The 20,881-nt window shown below is 52.5% G+C and overlaps 4 protein-coding genes and 4 pseudogenes across 4 annotated transcripts, besides 12 other annotated features; 5 read left to right on the top strand and 3 right to left on the bottom strand.

Moving 5' to 3' along the window:
* On the bottom strand, window positions 1–722 carry Tc00.1047053508687.11 (annotated as a pseudogene; the record flags this gene model as incomplete).
* Window positions 1–3,578: a sequence feature (areas not merged during assembly with more than two copies in the genome that could not be assigned to a particular haplotype).
* Window positions 730–771: a microsatellite.
* Window positions 1,640–1,664: a microsatellite.
* On the bottom strand, window positions 1,732–4,479 carry Tc00.1047053508687.20 (annotated as a pseudogene).
* Window positions 3,579–3,832: a sequence feature (haploid, Esmeraldo-like haplotype).
* Window positions 3,833–8,498: a sequence feature (heterozygous, Esmeraldo-like haplotype).
* Tc00.1047053508687.25 (uncharacterized protein) lies at window positions 5,851–6,699 on the bottom strand (the record flags this gene model as incomplete). Its single annotated transcript, XM_805059.1, has 1 exon — window positions 5,851–6,699. One exon carries the CDS (start codon window positions 6,697–6,699, stop codon window positions 5,851–5,853), a length of 849 nt encoding a protein of 282 aa, XP_810152.1.
* Window positions 8,499–11,462: a sequence feature (areas not merged during assembly with more than two copies in the genome that could not be assigned to a particular haplotype).
* Window positions 8,619–12,038: a mobile genetic element.
* Window positions 11,463–11,579: a sequence feature (heterozygous, non-Esmeraldo-like haplotype).
* Window positions 11,580–13,254: a sequence feature (areas merged during assembly that could not be assigned to a particular haplotype. This can correspond to areas where the two haplotypes were merged or to regions with more than two copies in the genome that were merged during assembly.).
* Window positions 12,310–12,788: a mobile genetic element.
* Window positions 13,255–14,180: a sequence feature (heterozygous, non-Esmeraldo-like haplotype).
* Window positions 13,872–14,516, top strand: Tc00.1047053508687.30 (annotated as a pseudogene).
* Window positions 14,181–20,881: a sequence feature (areas not merged during assembly with more than two copies in the genome that could not be assigned to a particular haplotype).
* Window positions 15,614–16,027, top strand: Tc00.1047053508687.39 (annotated as a pseudogene).
* On the top strand, window positions 17,125–17,604 carry Tc00.1047053508687.48 (uncharacterized protein; the record flags this gene model as incomplete). The annotated part of the gene is made up of 1 exon (XM_805057.1): window positions 17,125–17,604. One exon carries the CDS (start codon window positions 17,125–17,127, stop codon window positions 17,602–17,604), a length of 480 nt encoding a protein of 159 aa, XP_810150.1.
* On the top strand, window positions 18,585–19,118 carry Tc00.1047053508687.57 (uncharacterized protein; the record flags this gene model as incomplete). Its single annotated transcript, XM_805056.1, has 1 exon — window positions 18,585–19,118. One exon carries the CDS (start codon window positions 18,585–18,587, stop codon window positions 19,116–19,118), a length of 534 nt encoding a protein of 177 aa, XP_810149.1.
* Tc00.1047053508687.66 (uncharacterized protein) lies at window positions 20,208–20,687 on the top strand (the record flags this gene model as incomplete). Its single annotated transcript, XM_805058.1, has 1 exon — window positions 20,208–20,687. The coding sequence occupies one exon, from the start codon at window positions 20,208–20,210 to the stop codon at window positions 20,685–20,687; it is 480 nt and encodes a 159-aa protein (XP_810151.1).

The raw sequence follows: 20,881 nt of genomic DNA on the forward strand, positions 1-20,881 counted from the left end.
CCTGGGGCTTTAACGCTCACTGTATGTGTCTCATTCCATCCGATTTTCTTCTTTCCGTCATCTTCGGAGAGAGTTCCCTTCACGAGTAAAAGGCCCCGCTCATTCTTACCTTGAATCTGCTGCTTTGTACGGCTGTAGTTTCCCAAAAACGTTTAGACACTGTCCTCAGTTACAAGTGTCGTTGGTCGCGTTATGCCGTTTCGGGTGCTGACGCCCTCAGAACCCTCCTTTAGAATATCTGTGCAAAGGATACTCGCACCTGCCGTCCAGATCTCCGTTGGACCAGCAACACAGCATAGATCAAGGTACTTTGACGCAATCCCAGTGAAGCTGACGTCGCTGCAGTCGCCTCTATCCTTGCAATGGGCCTCAGCAATAGCAAGTACATGACCCTGCACCTCAACGAGACTGAGACCAAGAAGCAAGTCATATCTACTGCCAGCGTTAGAAACATCCTCCCAGTTGTCAAGCTGTTCCTATTCAATCTCCATCAACGCAACAACTGTATTTCCTACATTACCCTCCACAGCGTGTGCAGCACCACTGCCGCAGCACATCATCACGACGAGGAGGACCAGCACCGCGGAAGTAAACACATGCCGGGACATGTTGGGCCTCTGCGGCTCACTCTCTCTTCCTTCCCTCCTCCTTCCGCTGGATCCGGTCACGCGGCGACGGTTGTGTGTGCGGGGTGCCTTCACAGCAGCAACACGTGAGAGCATATAAATATGTGTGTGTGGGCGGTGTGTGTGTGGGCGGTGTGTGTGTGTGCTGTTGGTCCTTTCAGTGCCTTCGAATTTCACAGTAGCGTTTGGCGCCTGTTTGCTTTCTTTCCTAACGTGTCTGTTTACAAGAATTGGAGAGTACAGCAGCAACAGCGGCAATACACCAGAAAGGTCAGTGAGGAGCAGAGCAGAGCACCCACGCAGAGAGCGAGTCATAAGACAATCCGGAAGGGACGGCACGGAGGATCATCGCCCACAGAAAAAGGCAGCAACACGGCAAATCACGGCGGGCCGTCGGTGTGTGCGGGCCAGCCCTCACGCGGTGCAACACGCCTCACACCCAACAGGGAATGACAAACAGAGAGACAGACAAAAATAAATGGATGCCGCCAGGAGGCACTCACGATCAACATGGCCCGTGAGCATGCGGCCACCCCACGCAGGAACACAGGAGGAAAAGATGAGAGGGGGAAAGCAAGAAGCAGCACAACACACATGAAGGAAACAAACGACAGGCAGGAAAAGCACCGCCACGGCCCTCACCCTGGCCGGCAACTCCACACCAGCCCTCACACACACACACTGCCGCCATCGCCTCCAGTTCAGTCCCACGGGCAACGGGATACGGCCACAGCCCCGCAGCCAACACACAACACACACCGAGCAAACAATCACCCAAGGAGCCACACACGGAGGTGATTCCTCATCCACCCATGACGCGGCGCCTCACTCCATGCGGTCACACGGAGTGCACCATTTCCTCTAGAACTTATTATTCGTCCATCCCTTTGAGATGCTTCTGTTGGTGATGGGCCTTAAAACACAATAAAAGGAAATGGACAATGCAGTATTACTGCAACACCACCAGCCACAATGATTCCCTCATAGCGGGGCGATTCTCCAATTATCCCTCGCACACACACACACACACACACACACGTATCAAAAAATATATAAATCCCACAATAATTTTTTTACCAGAAGTCACAGCTGCCCCTTTCCCTCCCTAATTTATTTTCCTGTTTCGGTGGTCCTTCCACACTTCGGTGAGCTTCTTCTCTTCTAAATTCTCCGGATGATATTGACACTTGGTACTGGCGCTCCTTTTCCTTCCAAAACGCCGCTATTTCACGGCTTTCATCATTGCCCACACTCTTGGGATTGACGGCACCACATCTCTGCCAGCCATCTATCGCCGTGCTGTCTGCGTGCTGCACGTAAATAATCTCCCACGACAATCATTGAGCAAATTCCTCCCAATCATTAAAATATGCCGCCAGGCACTCAGTGAACAGCCTCACAGTGCTGGCTGTGGTGTGGTGCTCACCCGCCGTAGTCATCCGCAGCCCAAGCAGCGTCATTGGATCCGACTCCATAAAGAAAAAAAACCGTCCACCAGCGGAAAGTTCTTCGTCTCCGGTGTGTACAGCACCCCGTACTTGATATTATTATTTTTATGGTATTCCATTGCGACCAATCCACATATAACTCGGTGGGGTGCCCTTCAGGGTTCGCCTTCAGCACCGAGTACTCTCCTCCACGAAGTGCTGGTGGCCTCGGCTTCCTGGGCTACTCTACTAATGCACTGACAGACTCCCCCAAACTTAAACGCGCACAAGCCAAACCTTCCCATACATTCACACAAAATAGTTTCCCTCTTCCCCAGTACTAGCAACAGAAAAAAAATATCTTTCTCACCCATCACGTTTGCCAAAATAGTGCGGTATTCGACGCCCGAGGCACAAATATATCGGTGCGTTAGGAAATCCCTCAGCACCGACTTCTCCTCTTGCTCGGACAACACCCACGAGCTTTTGAGACGGATTCTCAGAATACAATAGTCTCACTCCCCGATGTATGAAGTGCTTTTCACCATCCCGGGACTTGATCCCATCCAAGGCATCCTCAATGGCCGCACCGTGTGCAATGAACTCATTCGCATCAAAAACGTAACGTGGGACCGGTCCCGTATAATACATTTGTTCTTTGACCATCTTCCAGTATTCCGCTTGCTCATCTCTAATCCCATCGCGCTTCATCCATGCACACATCGCCTTCACATCCATCCCGTCTGGGCAATTCACGATGATTCGCTCGGCGTTTGATTGCCTAATCCATTTACCATAGTTGCGCACGTTTGACGATGCCACCACAACCATGACCCATCTATCATAACGCACAAAATAACTTGCTGGCGGTGCCACTTTCTCCGTCACATCGTAGATAACATACCCTTTCATCCCACGCCGCCATAAATTACAAAAAAATTCCTTGGATGCTTCACCACCCACGTATCTTGCCACCGTTTTGACGGTCTTTTCAAACACGTACGTCGTACTTCCACCAAAACTGTGCGCAACCACTTGGAGTTTCTCGGCATCGCAGTGCAGCAGCTGGTGGAGAGGGTACGAACCGGCAGCCATCAAATTCCCGATCCCGGGCGTCCCAATCAACACACGTCGCCTAGGCTCAAAGTAGGTCCCAGGGTGAGTGCTGAGCAATTCGGTTAGATCATTCCTGACGGTCTGCCACACTCGCTCCACCTCACAGTTCACATGGCAGTCACGAGAAAATTTATTCTCCTTCCACGAGTACGGCCATCCCATTCCGAGGTGAGCACCGTCAGCCTGAGACGCTTTGCACCGGATTACTCCACACCGTCATCCTTTTCGAGACTCACGCCAACTGCCTTGTACGTCCATGGCTGCGGTGGTTCCCCATCCCTCGTTTCCATTCCCGTCCCCTCGCCGCCAGGAACTTCCACGACATGATGCCACCCCGCATTGTACACAGACTAGTACACTCCCTTCAGGTACCTCGGTGCGCTCGACGTCGTTGGATTCCGCGTTTCCTCAAGTGTCGCATCCAAAAACCTTTATTGACTCCATGAACATTTGCTTTTACCTCCGCAGTAGCCACCAACCACTTCAGTAGATTGCACACGCCATTATCGTAAAGCCTGCTTACATCTTCTCCCATATCCATTTCATCCATCACAGCCCTCTCCACCCTCACATAACGATCGGATGCCTGCATTTCGCCCAATACTCCGGCATCGCAAATATACTTCTCAGGGTCCTCAAAAAAACGTCTTCAGCAAGGCATTCCCATTGGCGTCCACTGCACCCCTGCCGTCCAATTCCATCGCAGGAAAAATTATTCAGCTCCATTTACTCGACGCAAACTCTTCCTTTAAGCAGTACATCTTCGATCCTGGTGAAAATGGCACATCCTTTTTGCTGGTCCCGCCCTGCCCTTTCTTCTTTCCGTATCTGAGTTAAAGCTTCATTTGATTGTCCCTTGCAGAAGGAGTGACCGTATCATTCCTTTCAAAGTCACCCCAATGTTCAAGAAAAACCACGCCCCGTCCAAAAGCTTATTCTCATCTATTAAAAGCCGAGAATCTTTTGAATTTAAAACTTCTTCAAGAGGCTGGTGGTCATAGACGTAAGCTTCGGGCCTCCGAACAAACTCTTCCATCGCCACATCTTGGTCTTCATCAACGGCCGTCCTGAAGCCAATATAATTCCAAAGGAAGTCATTGAGCTTCGTTTTGGTGCCGAGACTGTCTCCGTCTAGCAGTGCACCTTCCACCCGGCCGTCAAGATCCCGCTGCGTTCGTTCTTTACTCCTCTGTGGGTCGCAGCAGGCTGATCCATGTCGCTATGGGTCTCCAGCATCGGTCTCCTACCATCTCCCTGCGGCACAGCAGATGCTTGAATTCCAGGCATTGTTTCCCTTGTTTTTATTTGTATTGAGTTAAAGCTGAAAACTGAGCACCAATCAAAGGAGAATAAGAAAGACGAGGAGACATTAGTCACAGGCATGACTGGCAGCCACAACAAGAGACTCACCCACACAGTGTGACGGCACAGTGTGCGACGCACACCACATGCACGAGGACAACCGCGACGACGGCAAGTGGGTGCCATCCACCCAGCACAGTCTTGGAGAGAGCAAACGATAACAACATTGGGGTTAACAACAATGACGAGCGCGCCCTCCCCATACAGTCATCGTGGAAGATGAAGGAGCCATGCAAGCAGTCGCCCAAAATAGAATCATTTCACAAACCACAAGGATCAACATCACTGCTGGTCCGAGAAGCTATAGATTCTGTGATGCGCAGCAGCCGTAGCCTCGCGCCCTCCCCTCAACCAGCGCCGCGCACCCACAAGTGCCGCGCAGCAAATACACACGGCCATTTGTTTTGGCAGTCCACAGGACGGCAGTAGCACAGAAGAAACTCGAGCAAACAATGCCATGTTCTTTTTTCGTGCACTTGTAAAAAAATTACATCCCTCCACTGGCAGATAACAATTTGACCAAAATTCACAACAGAGTGGGAATGCAAGAGAAAAAACGTATAAAACATATTGCCATTACTAAGTTATTGCCCTCTCCTTCCGCGTGAACCCTCAAAAAAAAGTGGCAGTGTTTTATCACTGTTTAAAGATCCGTACTCGAATTTCCCCATAATGCTGCCGCATTGACTATTGACGTTAGGGGGTTGCGGAAAAAAGCAACACGCGAGCCGCCGTGCCGCAGTAATGGGCCGTTCCGCTGTTGCCGCAGTGGAGGCACGTCCATTTCGCACCGTTTCTCAGGTAGAGCATCGTTCTGCAACCCAAACGCCAATATCTCCCACTCCTAGTCCAATTAACGTCGCGACAGATGAAGTACGGTAATGACGTTGGAATTACGGCAAGTTGTGTAATGGCGCCTGGACGAATGGTGCGCTGATGTGACTTCTGGGACGATTTGAACAAAACAAGACACCGTTTTATTATTGCCCGCCAGTGGCTGCGCAAGTAGTCCACGTGCCATGAGGGGAATGTGTGCGTTGCAGGTTCTTCGCTCCCTCCTGGACCTCGTGGTCCACTATGTCCCCCCAGTGATCCTCGCAATAGGCAAAAATATGCAACATTATCACCCTTGTTGAGAAGAAAGTGGTATCGGCGCGGATGGACCACAAATAGCCCGGGATGAAATCGCACAGGAATGGGCAAATGGCTACGTGTTTTGTCCAAGATAAGCCGTCCGTGCGCAGTAGGATCACAGTGTGTTGCTATCTCCAAGCTCGTGGAGGCAATGAATAACAGACTTCAGCAAGACGAGACCAGCGTCAATCTCCGCAGAGTAGGATCATGCATCCTTTGACGTGGGCGTGTGACGAACAAGCACAAGTTAAGGAGCATTTATGAACTGTACACCGCTGCGGAAGAGGAAACCAAACCTCCTTTCCTCTCCTCCGAGACACCGCCATCCGGCCATCCTTCAATGACGGTGTTGTGATCAGAAAACAGCATGTGACAGTGGGCGGTTCGTGCCGTAATGAGTCTAAACGGCTCCGCCGCATCCGTCGATGTCGTTCGTACGGCCAAGAGGTAAAAAGTGACGCGGTCAATTCGTACATGTAGGAGGAAAGCCGACACACCAGCAGGCGAAGGTCCGGCACAAAGTTGCAGAGGATAGAGGCTCGTAATATTGGGTCCACCGATGCCTCTGGCAAAGAGGTCCGATTTGCTGCGGCCCTCAGGATTCTTACTTGCACGCAGACCTTCAGTGTGGAGAAGACGCTGTCCAGGTGGGTGTCGGCAGTTCCCGCATTCCTGGGTAGTCCCGCAACCGCCTTTATGACTGAGGTCCAGCCTTGCAACAACTGTGACAACAGTGAAGGTGTGTGCGTGGGAAAGTGTGCGGACCTCACAACCACACAAGAGAATCTGTCCTGCCGTCCATGCGTAAGACCGCACCCGTGTGGGGTGTCGTCTTCCACACAGAGAATTGCGGCAAAAGATGATCTGTTGAATTCTGGCCTTGCGGCGCCGGAAATCCTCCTCGAAATTGGTGAGGGCGTCCAAAGTAACCCCCAGGATCTTACGGGCTGCCTGCCGCAGGGGTACCGTCGTCCGTTAATTCTGGAGAAATCCGGTACAGGGGATTTGTGGTGCCCTGCAATGCGCATCGCCATAAAGGAGGTCCTGTCCGAGAGTGGAAGACCCTTGGCTCTTGTCCACTCCAAGATGGCATTAAAGAGCGGTTACATCGCCTCATCCAAATGAGTTATGCCTGGCACGGTATCCCTCACGATCACATCACACGCATAGGCCACAATGCCGGCAGTGATATTGTGATCGATGATCGGAAGGTGCACAATCGGGTGGGCAATGGCTGCCGGTAAATGCGCCTGTTGAAAGCTACGTATTGGGTCATCGAGAAATACTTCGAATGGCCACGGTCCAAGAACAGATCCTTGAGGAGCACCGCACGGTAGCAGTGCCCAGACAGAGTAACATCCCATACGGAAGGTGCGTCCACGTCTATCCGTCAGCCAAGCGAGCATAAACCTCTGCTGTTACGTCGAGACACCCAAGGACAGTGTACCATCCATAATGTGACGGTGTGAGGCCTTGCAAAAGCCGTCAGTAAAGCATAGGAGGGCCGGTATGCTCTCCCGACATGCTTTGCTGCTCCTGCTCGGATGATTCTTGCACCCAATTTCTCGCCAGCGTTCAGGGGTCTCCATGCCGAGACGCACCGGGACAAGGATCCTCGTTGTTCTTGCTTCCACCGTCGTGGGGCAACAAAGAAAGCCACATTGCGCGTCACACATTGAGCCGTGCGTAGCCAGAAGCGCACCTTCCAGAACCGCCCGTTCACAGACACTGGAGAGTAATGAGGTGATGCGGACCGGACGGTCGCTTTTGGCTGCATCCGGTGCCTTTCCAGGCTCAATTAGCAAAATGAAAGCGCAGCGCTTCCAGAACGCCGGAACGTTTGTAAGGTCCCAGAGAACCTTCTTTTATGTCCTTGCCAGACGTGGTTCAAGGGCATTGCCAAACGTCTGTGGGAGACAAAAAAATGCCTTCGTTGCCGGGCGCCGACGTTGGCCGGAGTTGTTGCAGGTCCAACCGCAATTCCCACACCGTGACTGCCTAGACGCTGTACTGCTGCCGGTATACGGTCCTCACCGCCAGAGCGTCGGCCGAAACAACCTTGGTGGAGCACGCCGCGTTGAATAACGCCGCCTCCTCTCGTGCCGTGGATAAAGCTCACAGGCCGTCCCAAAGTTCTGTGTTCGATGAGGGGTGGAGCCGCAATGGCCTCGCCGTAGTGTTCCCAAATGCCATCGTCTCTCATTGTCCCTTTTTGGCATTGGGGCACGACCGCGGCCGTGCTGAGGCCAACGGTCTAGAATGGAGTGAGTATTTGAGTGCCCGCTCCAAGAAGCCTGCCTCGGCCCGGCTCCCTGTGATGCGATTACACGCAGATCAAATATGGGCGTCCGTCACTCTAGGCAAGCAGATGGATATGGGACGCCGTGGCAGAGAGCACTCCTTGATGCTGGGGTCTATGATTGCCAACATCCGATCACCTTTCCGCGGAACCTCCGGCATCACCTTATGTTAGGTGAGTCGACATTGGGGCGCAAGAAGTACGAGAACTATAGCTGCGCCATGGGTGTTGAAGGCTGTTGGCGGCAATCCTACATTGGAGAGAAGAAACCCCCTCGAGGCGCACCAATCCAATATGTACTCGCTCTGCACGCTCAGTATGTAAGCTGGCTTGCCTTGTGGAGCGGCAACTCCTGTGCACCAATTGCCGTGTCGAGCATTGAATTCCCCGGCAATAACGTCCACGCCGCCTTTTCTTCTTTCCTCGTGTATTTTCAAATGAATCCAATAGCCCGCACGCCAGCCAGCATTTTTTTTTTTTTTTTTTCATTGAGCAACACGGTCGCTATTCATTGATCTCCCGAGGGCTGTCCGTGGCGATGTGGCCAGTTTTTCCGTCTTGAACGATGCTGTCGTGCGAGAGGTGGTGTTCCCAAATAGTCGGATGCTCAGTTTTCGAGGACGGGGGCATTCCCACAGCGTGTGCGGCAGGGCCTTCCCGTGGACCGTCAGGCGGCTCAGCGGCTGGTGGGGGTTGCAGCGGAGGAGTGGCTGAAGGGCTACGGCTGTCATTGGGGCTTGCAGAGGTGCGCTGTCCGTTTTTTGCTCGTTGATACGCTTGGCATTTTCGGTAGTGACCAGCGCGTGAGGCACTTGTTGGGAAGACCGTGGAGCTGTCGCAGAATCCACGTGTGAGGCCTTCTGCAACGATTGGAGTGCCAGGGTTAGTGCGTCGGGCGTGTGCCTTCATATTGTGGACGGACGAGAAGACGCTGCCGCAGCTTGGGCAGGGCGACGTTGATCCGCTGCTCGTCATTCTACGAGGAGGTGCCGTGGAAACGCCAGGTGGAGGTTCCGGAGGAGGTCGGGGCGGTCCTGCCTCTTCAGTGTGAGGAAGGGCAGCACCACCGACATAAAGGGTTTCTTGTGATCTGCAGGGCGCGTGCCGGTATGCCGAAGAGTGGGCGGGGGTCGCATCGCACCTGCGCACAAAGTCCGGGATTCGATGCCCGATGTCTGCCTGGACACCAGGAATGTTTTTTTTTTTTTTTTAGTCACCCCGACGAGCGCCTGGCGTGCGGTGTGCGTGACTTCTTTTTCCTCCTTGACTTCCTTACAGTATAGCCCCTTGACGGCGGCAAGGAATTCCACGTGCCAGATTGGGATGCCTCATTGCTGCAGGGATCGTGCGCAATCGTGGCTTCTTTGTCGGCGGCCCCATTGCGTGGGACACCGCGGTGCGATGGGGAAAATATAAGGTCTGCAGGGTGACCTCGCTTCACCAAGGAAAGCAGCATAACCCAAATCCGTTCAGCAACGCAGTCACGCACGGTCCGTGGGGCAACGCGGAGTGCCTCAATTGCCGAAAGGGAGTCCGTTTCCTCCAGCATTCGTGTGGGCGATTGGAATGTTTCCAGACAAGAAGGTATGAGATGTCTAATGCCATTTTCAGTGGCAGGTGACTCAGCTGTCTATGAGCATGCGAGTCTGCCAGCTGCTGCACGATGGACCTCCACAGGGAGATCATTTGTCTTTGTGGGGCCGTATAATGGCGCAGCGGATCCGGATGCGAGTTCAGCGAGGGATGAAGAACCGTCTGTCCATAATTCAAAATCAAAATCTTCTAGAGAGGAGTAAAGGGAATCAAAAGCCGTGCGCTTGCCATCGTCAGACGCATCTTTGGCAAAGCGTGGCTGATAAAATTCCACTTTATTGCAACTCACGGTGTCGCAGGGAATAATTCGATGTTGGGTAATAGGAGGAGCGTGATTGTGGTTGTGTGGTATCCCAATAATGCCACATACGCGTTCTAATCCATTAATAACGGAATCTCTCGGAAGCGGGATTGATGTCGCCGCTTTCCTATGCATGGACAGCGGCATAGGTTCCGAGTACATAAGGGAACGCAAACCCTCGTGATTATGGAAACGTGCATGGCGTTCGTGTTGTGTGGTTTCACAGAGCCAGAGTATCTTCCGGAGCGGGAGAAGATTGGCTTCCAAGCAGACAGATGTATCTTCCGTTGGTGCACTAATGCCAAGGGATGCTGTACAACTGTCGCGGTACAGTACTTCCGTATTATGGAGGTAGGTGTAGGCGAGGCATGGGTGAATTGCATCGCCATAATATAGTTACACACCATGGACGTATCCAATCAAAAAGGATCGCATGGTGTGATGGGACGCACCAGCCTGTGCGACCAGTCGCAATTGGTAACGGCGTGGCATGGTCTGCTTTGCAGCGGTGGAAGCGTGCGGACCACAATTAAGAAGTTGTTCAATCGTGACGCCCAGCAAGCGCACTGGGCGGGACTGAATACGTAGGTTCCCATTGCCAAGAAGGAGATCGGCCATGTCTTTGTCAGACCGTGTGTGTAGAGATGTGGAATAGAGCAGCTTCACTCTTATCAACGTTGATTTTGAGGCTGTGCTCGGCAGCCCATGTCGTTATAGGTGACAGGGCAGGTTACATTACCGCAGCACATGCATGGATGTCCGCACCTGAGGCAAAAAGCGTGAGGTCGTCAGCGTGCACGAATGCGGAGGCAAAAATAGATGCTGCCCAGGCGGCGCAGCAGATCATCCACATGATGGAGGAAGAGTTGGGGTCCCGGGACGCTGCCTTGCGGTACTCCGGCTGAGGCGAGTTGTTTCCGGGAGTGCTGTTCGCGAGTGCATACCCTAACACGGCGGCCCGCAGGCAGTTGTGCAGCCAGCGTTTGGTTCGAGGCCAAGGCGCGGGAGTCTGTCAAGCATGCCGAATAACTTCTCATGGTCAATGGTGTCGAAGGCAGTTGAAAATCAATTAAGGCTACGAGCGAGCGATGTTGACGAGGGTGCCGTGTGGGGCGCCGCCTCCAGGGCGCTCAAACTCCACAATGCTAAACTCATTCAATCCACGGGCGATTTTGCCAATAACAATTGTCACCACGTCCGATTTAGAACGCGAAGGTGTAAATCCAAACTGACGTGGGTGGTGCGGCAATAACGCTGACAGACGGCGGTGAATCATTCTTTCGGTTTAGTAAAACAGAGAGTGATTTGATAGGTCTGCAACTCACTGGGCGGCATGGATCTTTCCCAGGTTTGGAATGTGAATAGCGTTTCCCATTTTCCAGGAGCCGGGCAGGCTGCCATTTGTGAAGGAACTGTGGATCATCGTTCTAAGAGTGCCGCGCGCAACGGGCCCGAGACGATGCAGGAATTCATCCAACATGTTGTCGTGGCCAAGGGCTGAGCCAAGCAAAGAGTCGCAGATGGCCACGTCAAGTTCATACGGCGCGAAGGGCCGATCCATTTCCCAGTCACCAGGGGGCAATGGAGTGCAGCAGCAGCAGCAGCAGTATAGGGTAATGTGGCACGTGAAACCCGCACAAAATGATAAACGAGCAGATTTGCCTGTTGCCGAGGCAGAGCACAGACGCGGTCCGAAGATCAGTGCGGAGCACAACCAATTCCAGAGGATGAGGGTGCGGCGCCGCCACGCCGCGAAGATATTGCCAGCTTGGGCTGTATGAAGCCCCAAGTTTTTCCACACGGGCTTCCAGAAGCGTAGCGAAGTCCCGGCGTAAGGCTTGATTTTGTTTCTCTTTTTGGATGAATTCGGCTTGAAGCAGGCTGTCTCCTGGTGAGGCGATGTGTGTGCTTTGTGTGCTGCTTCTGCGGCGGACTCGGCTTGTTCCATTTTGTTTGTCCAGATTGTTTTGGGCTGTCGCGGCTGCCGCGCGGGATATGGCGCTTAGCTGCTCGTAAGATACCTCTGCGGATATCCGACCATGTGGGGTCGGCGGCAAGGAGTGTTTCACACAACGAGGTGAAAGCAGGCCAATCCGCCTTACACAGGGCAGAGGTGGCTTTCTCCCACCGAGGCAGCGTGTTGGCTAGTCGCGGAATGCCATCATCCATCCTCACCGAGTTTTTTTTTTTTTTTTTTCTTCTCTTACCAGTCGTAGTAACTACACCTCAATTGTGCAGCTCTGGTAAGCGTACGAAGGAATTCAGTAGCAAGGATAACCTTACTCCGCGGGCAGCCATTATAGAATGGCTCCAACATCTGCCCTTCCGGCCCGTAAAACTAAGTAACAACTACTCATCGGGTTTGAAGCATGAACAGCAGACGCTTAGCTTCCTCTCTAGCAAAGAGTACTAGACCCTGGCACCACGTTGAGGTGGCCGGCTGAGCCAGGGATCCTCACCGAGTCATATATTAAGCAGTGGTCCGAATCCATGTAGTGGGTGGATTGCCAGTGGGTGATGCGTAGCACGCGCCACGCGGCCACGTCAGGGGACGGGAAATTAAGATGTGTGATCCGTGTTGCCTGCGCCGGGTCATTTGCCAGTTCAAAATTGAAATCAATTAGATTAGAGGACAAATCCTGTCCTCCAGTCGTTGAGGGTAGGTGTCTGTCCCAGAGTCCATGATGTAAATTCAGTTTACCCGCGATAATCGCTGCGGGGCCTAAGCGACGAATGGTACTAATAAACGAAGAGCTCTTAAAGGTTGCTGAGGGAGGGCTGTGGAGATTCACCACGCAGATGCTGGGACAGCCCTGTGGAAATACACGGACAGCAATGGTCTCCAGGAGGTCTTTGACAGGGAGCGTCGGGCGCTCGCACGGCAGAGAGTGGCGCACCCGAATGGCAACGCCACCACCGCGCCCAGTGCGGCGCGAAGAAAGCCATTACAGCCGGATAATTCTGCCGCTGTGGCGCTTCGATTATTTTTTGCCTGGGGAAGAACGATGTCAGGTTGGGGCAGCTCCCATCGCACAGCAAACGCAATATTTTTAGCGGAAGAGAGGCCTGCAATGTTACGCTGCCAAATAGCGATGTAGCCATCCACCTCGGTGCCAGAGTTCTTGTGGACGTCACCGCCACGGGCGATATCAACGGAATGACCGCAGCGAAACGATCGTGCAGTTTTGTCCAACAGTCTGCAGGCAGACCGCTTCACCTCCCCGCACCGGGCATGGCGCGGAACCTTCTCGAGGGGTGGAGTCGTCTTCTTCCCCGTCGTGCTCGCCGCAACGCAGCGCAGCGGAGTTCCTATATGCAACCAGAGCCCAGCAACGCGACAAGGTGCGACTTCATCGCTGGGGCTCACCGAATTTTGTCAAGGGCCTCGTTCCAAGTTTTTTTGCTTGTTTCCTTTCTTATTTTGCTGTTTGTGTTTTATTGGAACAATAATTATCTTTGTGCTTTCCCTTCGGCTGTTTAACTGCTCTACACGGCATTATGTGCGACGTGTTTTCTGTGTTTTCTTTTTGTCCAGTCGCGGTGCCGGTCTCATTGCCGTGTGTCCCACGGACTGCACGAAAGGAGGACTGGAGGAACAGGCCGGATGCCGCAATGAAGTGTGAAGGATGTTTTGTGGGCTGGTGGAACAGCAGGATTTTTTCTTTTTTTCTCATACTATTTTCTTCTATTTTTGCGGGGAAGATGTATACACAAACACACGGTCGTCTATATTGTGCTGCATGGTACATGAAATAAAATTAAGATCTAATCTATTTTCCTTATCCTTTCCGGGAGTCTTGCCGGACTATTAACCCAGTTTTTATTTATTTTAAATTTCTGATTTGCGGGGCGGTGTGTGTTTTTTGCCTTTTTACTGGTTCCACCTGTCCCATGGTGTGTGCAAGCTGGGATGCTGTTGTTGTCACTGTGCGTGATTGTGTGACTTTTCCCTTTCCCTCTGCGTTGACTGGGAGTTAGTTTGTGCTGAAGGCTACACGCAAGTGACAGGAGTGATGGCGATGATGATGGCTGGCCGTGTGCTGCTGGTGTGTGCCCTCTGCGTGCTGTGGTGAGGTGCCGGCGGCGGTTTTGCCAACGAGGCGGAAGCTTCTGCCAATGGTGCTGCCAGTAAGACAACACCTGCTGACAGAATCATCTTGAATTGGCATGTTCTGATGAAGGAAGAATGCGCGACGGAAAATACGAAGAATGGGACGGTGAATGTGCCAGCGATGAAGAGATGCATAAACTTTGCAATGAAGGGGATTTGTGACACTTTTTATAATAAGACGCCGAGTGGAATTCATGGCCCTGATGTTAAGGATATGTGTACGTATTACGCTGCCATTCCAGATGAGCCCGACGAGCCCCCAACACCGCAAGGGCCACCATCAGATTCAGCTGTCAGCAATACCCCAAGTAATGAGGGGACGCCGAAGAATGCACCGGAATCCGATGACGCAGGGAGGGTAGAAGGAAAAGAAGATGAAAAGGAGCACAGCAATACGAAGCAAAAAGCAGTCGAAAGCGCAGCTATGAAACATATCACGAAGACTACCGACAGCGACAGCAGAACCGCGGTGTTCCACACCACCTCCCCTCTTTTGCTTCTTCTTCTTGTTGCGGCCGCTGCTGCTGCTGCGGTGGTGACCGCGTGAGAGTGAGGGAGAGAGAGCCATGCACCGCCCGCACACACACTCGTCCTTCTCTCTCTGTGTGTGTGTCCCCTTGCATGGACTCTCGCCCTCACTTCACCCCACGATGCACACACATAATGTGCCCATTGCATATATGCATGCACACCCATGCAGGCCCGTTGGTGCTCTCTTTTGCACCACACGCACCGCTGCCGTCCTGCCTGGCTGCATGGGCGGAGCACCGTAACTGTTTCTGTTTTGTTTTTATTGCATTGAGTGGGCGACCTCTCTCTCTCTCTCTCCCTGTGTGTGTGTTTTGCTTTACGGGAGCAATGAGAGTGTGTGCGCTGGTCGTCCCACGCTTCGGCTTTTTGTTTTGTTTTTCATTGTTTTGTGGTTGAGAGCACCCATTCCGCGGGCTGCGTGTGTGTGTTTGTGTGTGATGATATGAGTAATTTTTGCGTGTGTTCTATCTGCCTCTCTCTGCCGTTGCTTTCTTCTGACTCTCTTGTGGCGCACAGCTGCTCTGCAATTATAGGCGCTGCCAAACACACAAGCACATGCACACACATGCCGTGTTTAAAACGCTGAGAATGCACGCACGCACAGGATTGTGGCTGCGGAGGCCCTCGCGAGGGGCGAAGAAGCCTGCGTTTTGTTTTTTTGACATGTTGCTCGGTGTGTGCTGACGCGTGACGAATAACAACACGCCCCAATAAGCAGAAAAGAAGTAAAACAAAATGGCGCTGAGCGGCACACCGGTAAGCCAAAAATACGCAATCACCAATAAAAAAGCCGGCGATCACCCAGCAGGCACATCAAGCCTCCTAAAACCAACCTGGAATAGACAAAAAAAAGGGGGGGGGCAATCATAGAAAACAAAGATCCGCCCCCCCAAACAGGAAAAGCATTAAAAAAAACGCGATCCTGTTTTTTGTCCTTACTGCCGGGGTTGGCCGCCGCAAGGAATAAAAAAGAGTAGGGCGGTGGCCCCGGACGACAGATACATGACGACGTGTCGAATTATCCAAGTTGCAGCGGCTGCCCCGGACGAGAGATACATGACGACGTGTCGAATTATCCAAGTTGCGGCGGTCCGCCCCGAACGAGAGATATATGACGACGAATCGAAGTATTCACGCTGCGGCTGCGGCCCCGTACGAGAGATATATGACGACGAATCGAGGTATCCACGCTGCGGCGGCGCACCCTAAACATGTCGCTTTCGCTTTCCAGGGGACAACGCAAATGTGCTCGATTGTTCGAAGATCGAAATTAACACCTTACGTGAAAATGGGTCGCGCGACCACATTTTTTTTAGCTCAGTGGCAAACAAGCTCACAATGTCATCCGGGGCGCGGGTTCGAGCCCCGAAGAAGCCTAAGTTTTTTTCCTTTTTTTTTTTTTGGAATTCTTGTTTCTTATTGCTTTTTAAACTTCTGGTTTGCAGGACGGTGTGCGAGTTCTGCAATCGCACTGATTCCATCAGTTTCGTGGTGTGTGCGGCTGCGGCTGCGGTGGTGGCCGCGTGAGAGTGAGTGAGAGAGCGCCGTGCACCGCCCGCACACACACTCGTCTTTCACCCACTCTCTGTGTGTGTCCCCTTGCATGGACTCTCGCCCTCACCTCATCCCACGAAGCACACACATAATGTGCCCATTGTATATATTGCATGCACACCCATGCAGGCCCGTTGGTGCTCTCTTTTGCACGACACGCACCGCTGCCGTCCTGCCTGGCTGCATGGGCGGAGCACCGTAACTGTTTCTGTTTTGTTTTTATTGCATTGAGTGGGCGACCTCTCTCTCTCTCTCTCCCTGTGTGTGTGTTTTGCTTTACGGGAGCAATGAGAGTGTGTGCGCTGGTCGTCCCACGCTTCGGCTTTTTGTTTTGTTTTTCATTGTTTTGTGGTTGAGAGCACCCATTCCGCGGGCTGCGTGTGTTTGTTTGTGTGTGATGATATGAGTAATTTTTGCGTGTGTTCTATCTGCCTCTCTCTGCCGTTGCTTTCTTCTGACTCTCTTGTGGCGCACAGCTGCTCTGCAATTATAGGCGCTGCCAAACACACAAGCACATGCACACACATGCCGTGTTTAAAACGCTGAGAATGCACGCACGCACAGGATTGTGGCTGCGGAGGCCCTCGCGAGGGGCGAAGAAGCCTGCGTTTTGTTTTTTTGACATGTTGCTCGGTGTGTGCTGACGCGTGACGAATAACAACACGCCCCAATAAGCAGAAAAGAAGTAAAACAAAATGGCGCTGAGCGGCACACCGGTAAGCCAAAAATACGCAATCACCAATAAAAAAGCCGGCGATCACCCAGCAGGCACATCAAGCCTCCTAAAACCAACCTGGAATAGACAAAAAAAGGGGGGGGGCAATCATAGAAAACAAAGATCCGCCCCCCCAAACAGGAAAAGCATTAAAAAAAACGCGATCCTGTTTTTTGTCCTTACTGCCGGGGTTGGCCGCCGCAAGGAATAAAAAAGAGTAGGGCGGTGGCCCCGGACGACAGATACATGACGACGTGTCGAATTATCCAAGTTGCAGCGGCTGCCCCGGACGAGAGATACATGACGACGTGTCGAATTATCCAAGTTGCGGCGGTCCGCCCCGAACGAGAGATACATGACAACGAATCGATGTATCCACGCTGCGGCGACGGCCCCGTACGAGAGATATATGACGACGAATCGAAGTATTCACGCTGCGGCTGCGGCCCCGTACGAGAGATATATGACGACGAATCGAGGTATCCACGCTGCGGCGGCGCACCCTAAACATGTCGCTTTCGCTTTCCAGGGGACAACGCAAATGTGCTCGATTGTTCGAAGATCGAAATTAACACCTTACGTGAAAATGGGTCGCGCGACCACATTTTTTTTAGCTCAGTGGCAAACAAGCTCACAATGTCATCCGGGGCGCGGGTTCGAGCCCCGAAGAAGCCTAAGTTTTTTTCCTTTTTTTTTTTTTGGAATTCTTGTTTCTTATTGCTTTTTAAACTTCTGGTTTGCAGGACGGTGTGCGAGTTCTGCAATCGCACTGATTCCATCAGTTTCGTGGTGTGTGCGGCTGCGGCTGCGGTGGTGGCCGCGTGAGAGTGAGTGAGAGAGCGCCATGCACCGCCCGCACACACACTCGTCTTTCACCCACTCTCTGTGTGTGTCCCCTTGCATGGACTCTCGCCCTCACCCCATCCCACGAAGCACACACATAATGTGCCCATTGTATATATTGCATGCACACCCATGCAGGCCCGTTGGTGCTCTCTTTTGCACGACACGCACCGCTGCCGTCCTGCCTGGCTGCATGGGCGGAGCACCGTAACTGTTTCTGTTTTGTTTTTATTGCATTGAGTGGGCGACCTCTCTCTCTCTCTCTCCCTGTGTGTGTGTTTTGCTTTACGGGAGCAATGAGAGTGTGTGCGCTGGTCGTCCCACGCTTCGGCTTTTTGTTTTGTTTTTCATTGTTTTGTGGTTGAGAGCACCCATTCCGCGGGCTGCGTGTGTTTGTTTGTGTGTGATGATATGAGTAATTTTTGCGTGTGTTCTATCTGCCTCTCTCTGCCGTTGCTTTCTTCTGACTCTCTTGTGGCGCACAGCTGCTCTGCAATTATAGGCGCTGCCAAACACACAAGCACATGCACACACATGCCGTGTTTAAAACGCTGAGAATGCACGCACGCACAGGATTGTGGCTGCGGAGGCCCTCGCGAGGGGCGAAGAAGCCTGCGTTTTGTTTTTTTGACATGTTGCTCGGTGTGTGCTGACGCGTGACGAATAACAACACGCCCCAATAAGCAGAAAAGAAGTAAAACAAAATGGCGCTGAGCGGCACACCGGTAAGCCAAAAATACGCAATCACCAATAAAAAAGCCGGCGATCACCCAGCAGGCACATCAAGCCTCCTAAAACCAACCTGGAATAGACAAAAAAAAGGGGGGGGGGCAATCATAGAAAACAAAGATCCGCCCCCCCAAACAGGAAAAGCATTAAAAAAAACGCGATCCTGTTTTTTGTCCTTACTGCCGGGGTTGGCCGCCGCAAGGAATAAAAAAGAGTAGGGCGGTGGCCCCGGACGACAGATACATGACGACGTGTCGAATTATCCAAGTTGCAGCGGCTGCCCCGGACGAGAGATACATGACGACGTGTCGAATTATCCAAGTTGCAGCGGCTGCCCCGAACGAGAGATACATGACAACGAATCGATGTATCCACGCTGCGGCGACGGCCCCGTACGAGAGATATATGACGACGAATCGAGGTATCCACGCTGCGGCGGCGCACCCTAAACATGTCGCTTTCGCTTTCCAGGGGACAACGCAAATGTGCTCGATTGTTCGAAGATCGAAATTAACACCTTACGTGAAAATGGGTCGCGCGACCACATTTTTTTTAGCTCAGTGGCAAACAAGCTCACAATGTCATCCGGGGCGCGGGTTCGAGCCCCGAAGAAGCCTAAGTTTTTTTCCTTTTTTTTTTTTTGGAATTCTTGTTTCTTATTGCTTTTTAAACTTCTGGTTTGCAGGACGGTGTGCGAGTTCTGCAATCGCACTGATTCCATCAGTTTCGTGGTGTGTGCGGCTGCGGCTGCGGTGGTGGCCGCGTGAGAGTGAGTGAGAGAGCGCCATGCACCGCCCGCACACACACTCGTCTTTCACCCACTCTCTGTGTGTGTCCCCTTGCATGGACTCTCGCCCTCACCCCATCCCACGAAGCACACACATAATGTGCCCATTGTATATATTGCATGCACACCCATGCAGGCCCGTTGGTGCTCTCTTTTGCACGACACGCACCGCTGCCGTCCTGCCTGGCTGCATGGGCGGAGCACCGTAACTGTTTCTGTTTTGTTTTTATTGCATTGAGTGGGCGACCTCTCTCTCTCTCTCTCCCTGTGTGTGTGTTTTGCTTTACGGGAGCAATGAGAGTGTGTGCGCTGGTCGTCCCACGCTTCGGCTTTTTGTTTTGTTTTTCATTGTTTTGTGGTTGAGAGCACCCATTCCGCGGGCTGCGTGTGTTTGTTTGTGTGTGATGATATGAGTAATTTTTGCGTGTGTTCTATCTGCCTCTCTCTGCCGTTGCTTTCTTCTGACTCTCTTGTGGCGCACAGCTGCTCTGCAATTATAGGCGCTGCCAAACACACAAGCACATGCACACACATGCCGTGTTTAAAACGCTGAGAATGCACGCACGCACAGGATTGTGGCTGCGGAGGCCCTCGCGAGGGGCGAAGAAGCCTGCGTTTTGTTTTTTTGACATGTTGCTCGGTGTGTGCTGACGCGTGACGAATAACAACACGCCCCAATAAGCAGAAAAGAAGTAAAACAAAATGGCGCTGAGCGGCACACCGGTAAGCCAAAAATACGCAATCACCAATAAAAAAGCCGGCGATCACCCAGCAGGCACATCAAGCCTCCTAAAACCAACCTGGAATAGACAAAAAAAGGGGGGGGGGGCAATCATAGAAAACAAAGATCCGCCCCCCCAAACAGGAAAAGCATTAAAAAAAACGCGATCCTGTTTTTTGTCCTTACTGCCGGGGTTGGCCGCCGCAAGGAATAAAAAAGAGTAGGGCGGTGGCCCCGGACGACAGATACATGACGACGTGTCGAATTATCCAAGTTGCAGCGGCTGCCCCGGACGAGAGATACATGACGACGTGTCGAATTATCCAAGTTGCGGCGGTCCGCCCCGAACGAGAGATACATGACAACGAATCGATGTATCCACGCTGCGGCGACGGCCCCGTACGAGAGATATATGACGACGAATCGAAGTATTCACGCTGCGGCTGCGGCCCCGTACGAGAGATATATGACGACGAATCGAGGTATCCACGCTGCGGCGGCGCACCCTAAACATGTCGCTTTCGCTTTCCAGGGGACAACGCAAATGTGCTCGATTGTTCGAAGATCGAAATTAACACCTTACGTGAAAATGGGTCGCGCGACCACATTTTTTTTAGCTCAGTGGCAAACAAGCTCACAATGTCATCCGGGGCGCGGGTTCGAGCCCCGAAGAAGCCTAAGTTTTTTTCCTTTTTTTTTTTTTGGAATTCTTGTTTCTTATTGCTTTTTAAACTTCTGGTTTGCAGGACGGTGTGCGAGTTCTGCAATCGCACTGATTCCATCAGTTTCGTGGTGTGTGCGGCTGCGGCTGCGGTGGTGGCCGCGTGAGAGTGAGTGAGAGAGCGCCATGCACCGCCCGCACACACACTCGTCTTTCACCCACTCTCTGTGTGTGTCCCCTTGCATGGACTCTCGCCCTCACCCCATCCCACGAAGCACACACATAATGTGCCCATTGTATATATTGCATGCACACCCATGCAGGCCCGTTGGTGCTCTCTTTTGCACGACACGCACCGCTGCCGTCCTGCC

Source organism: Trypanosoma cruzi, genomic scaffold (genome assembly GCF_000209065.1).
Source record: "Trypanosoma cruzi strain CL Brener 1047053517017 genomic scaffold, whole genome shotgun sequence".
Classification (NCBI taxonomy): domain Eukaryota; phylum Euglenozoa; class Kinetoplastea; order Trypanosomatida; family Trypanosomatidae; genus Trypanosoma; species Trypanosoma cruzi.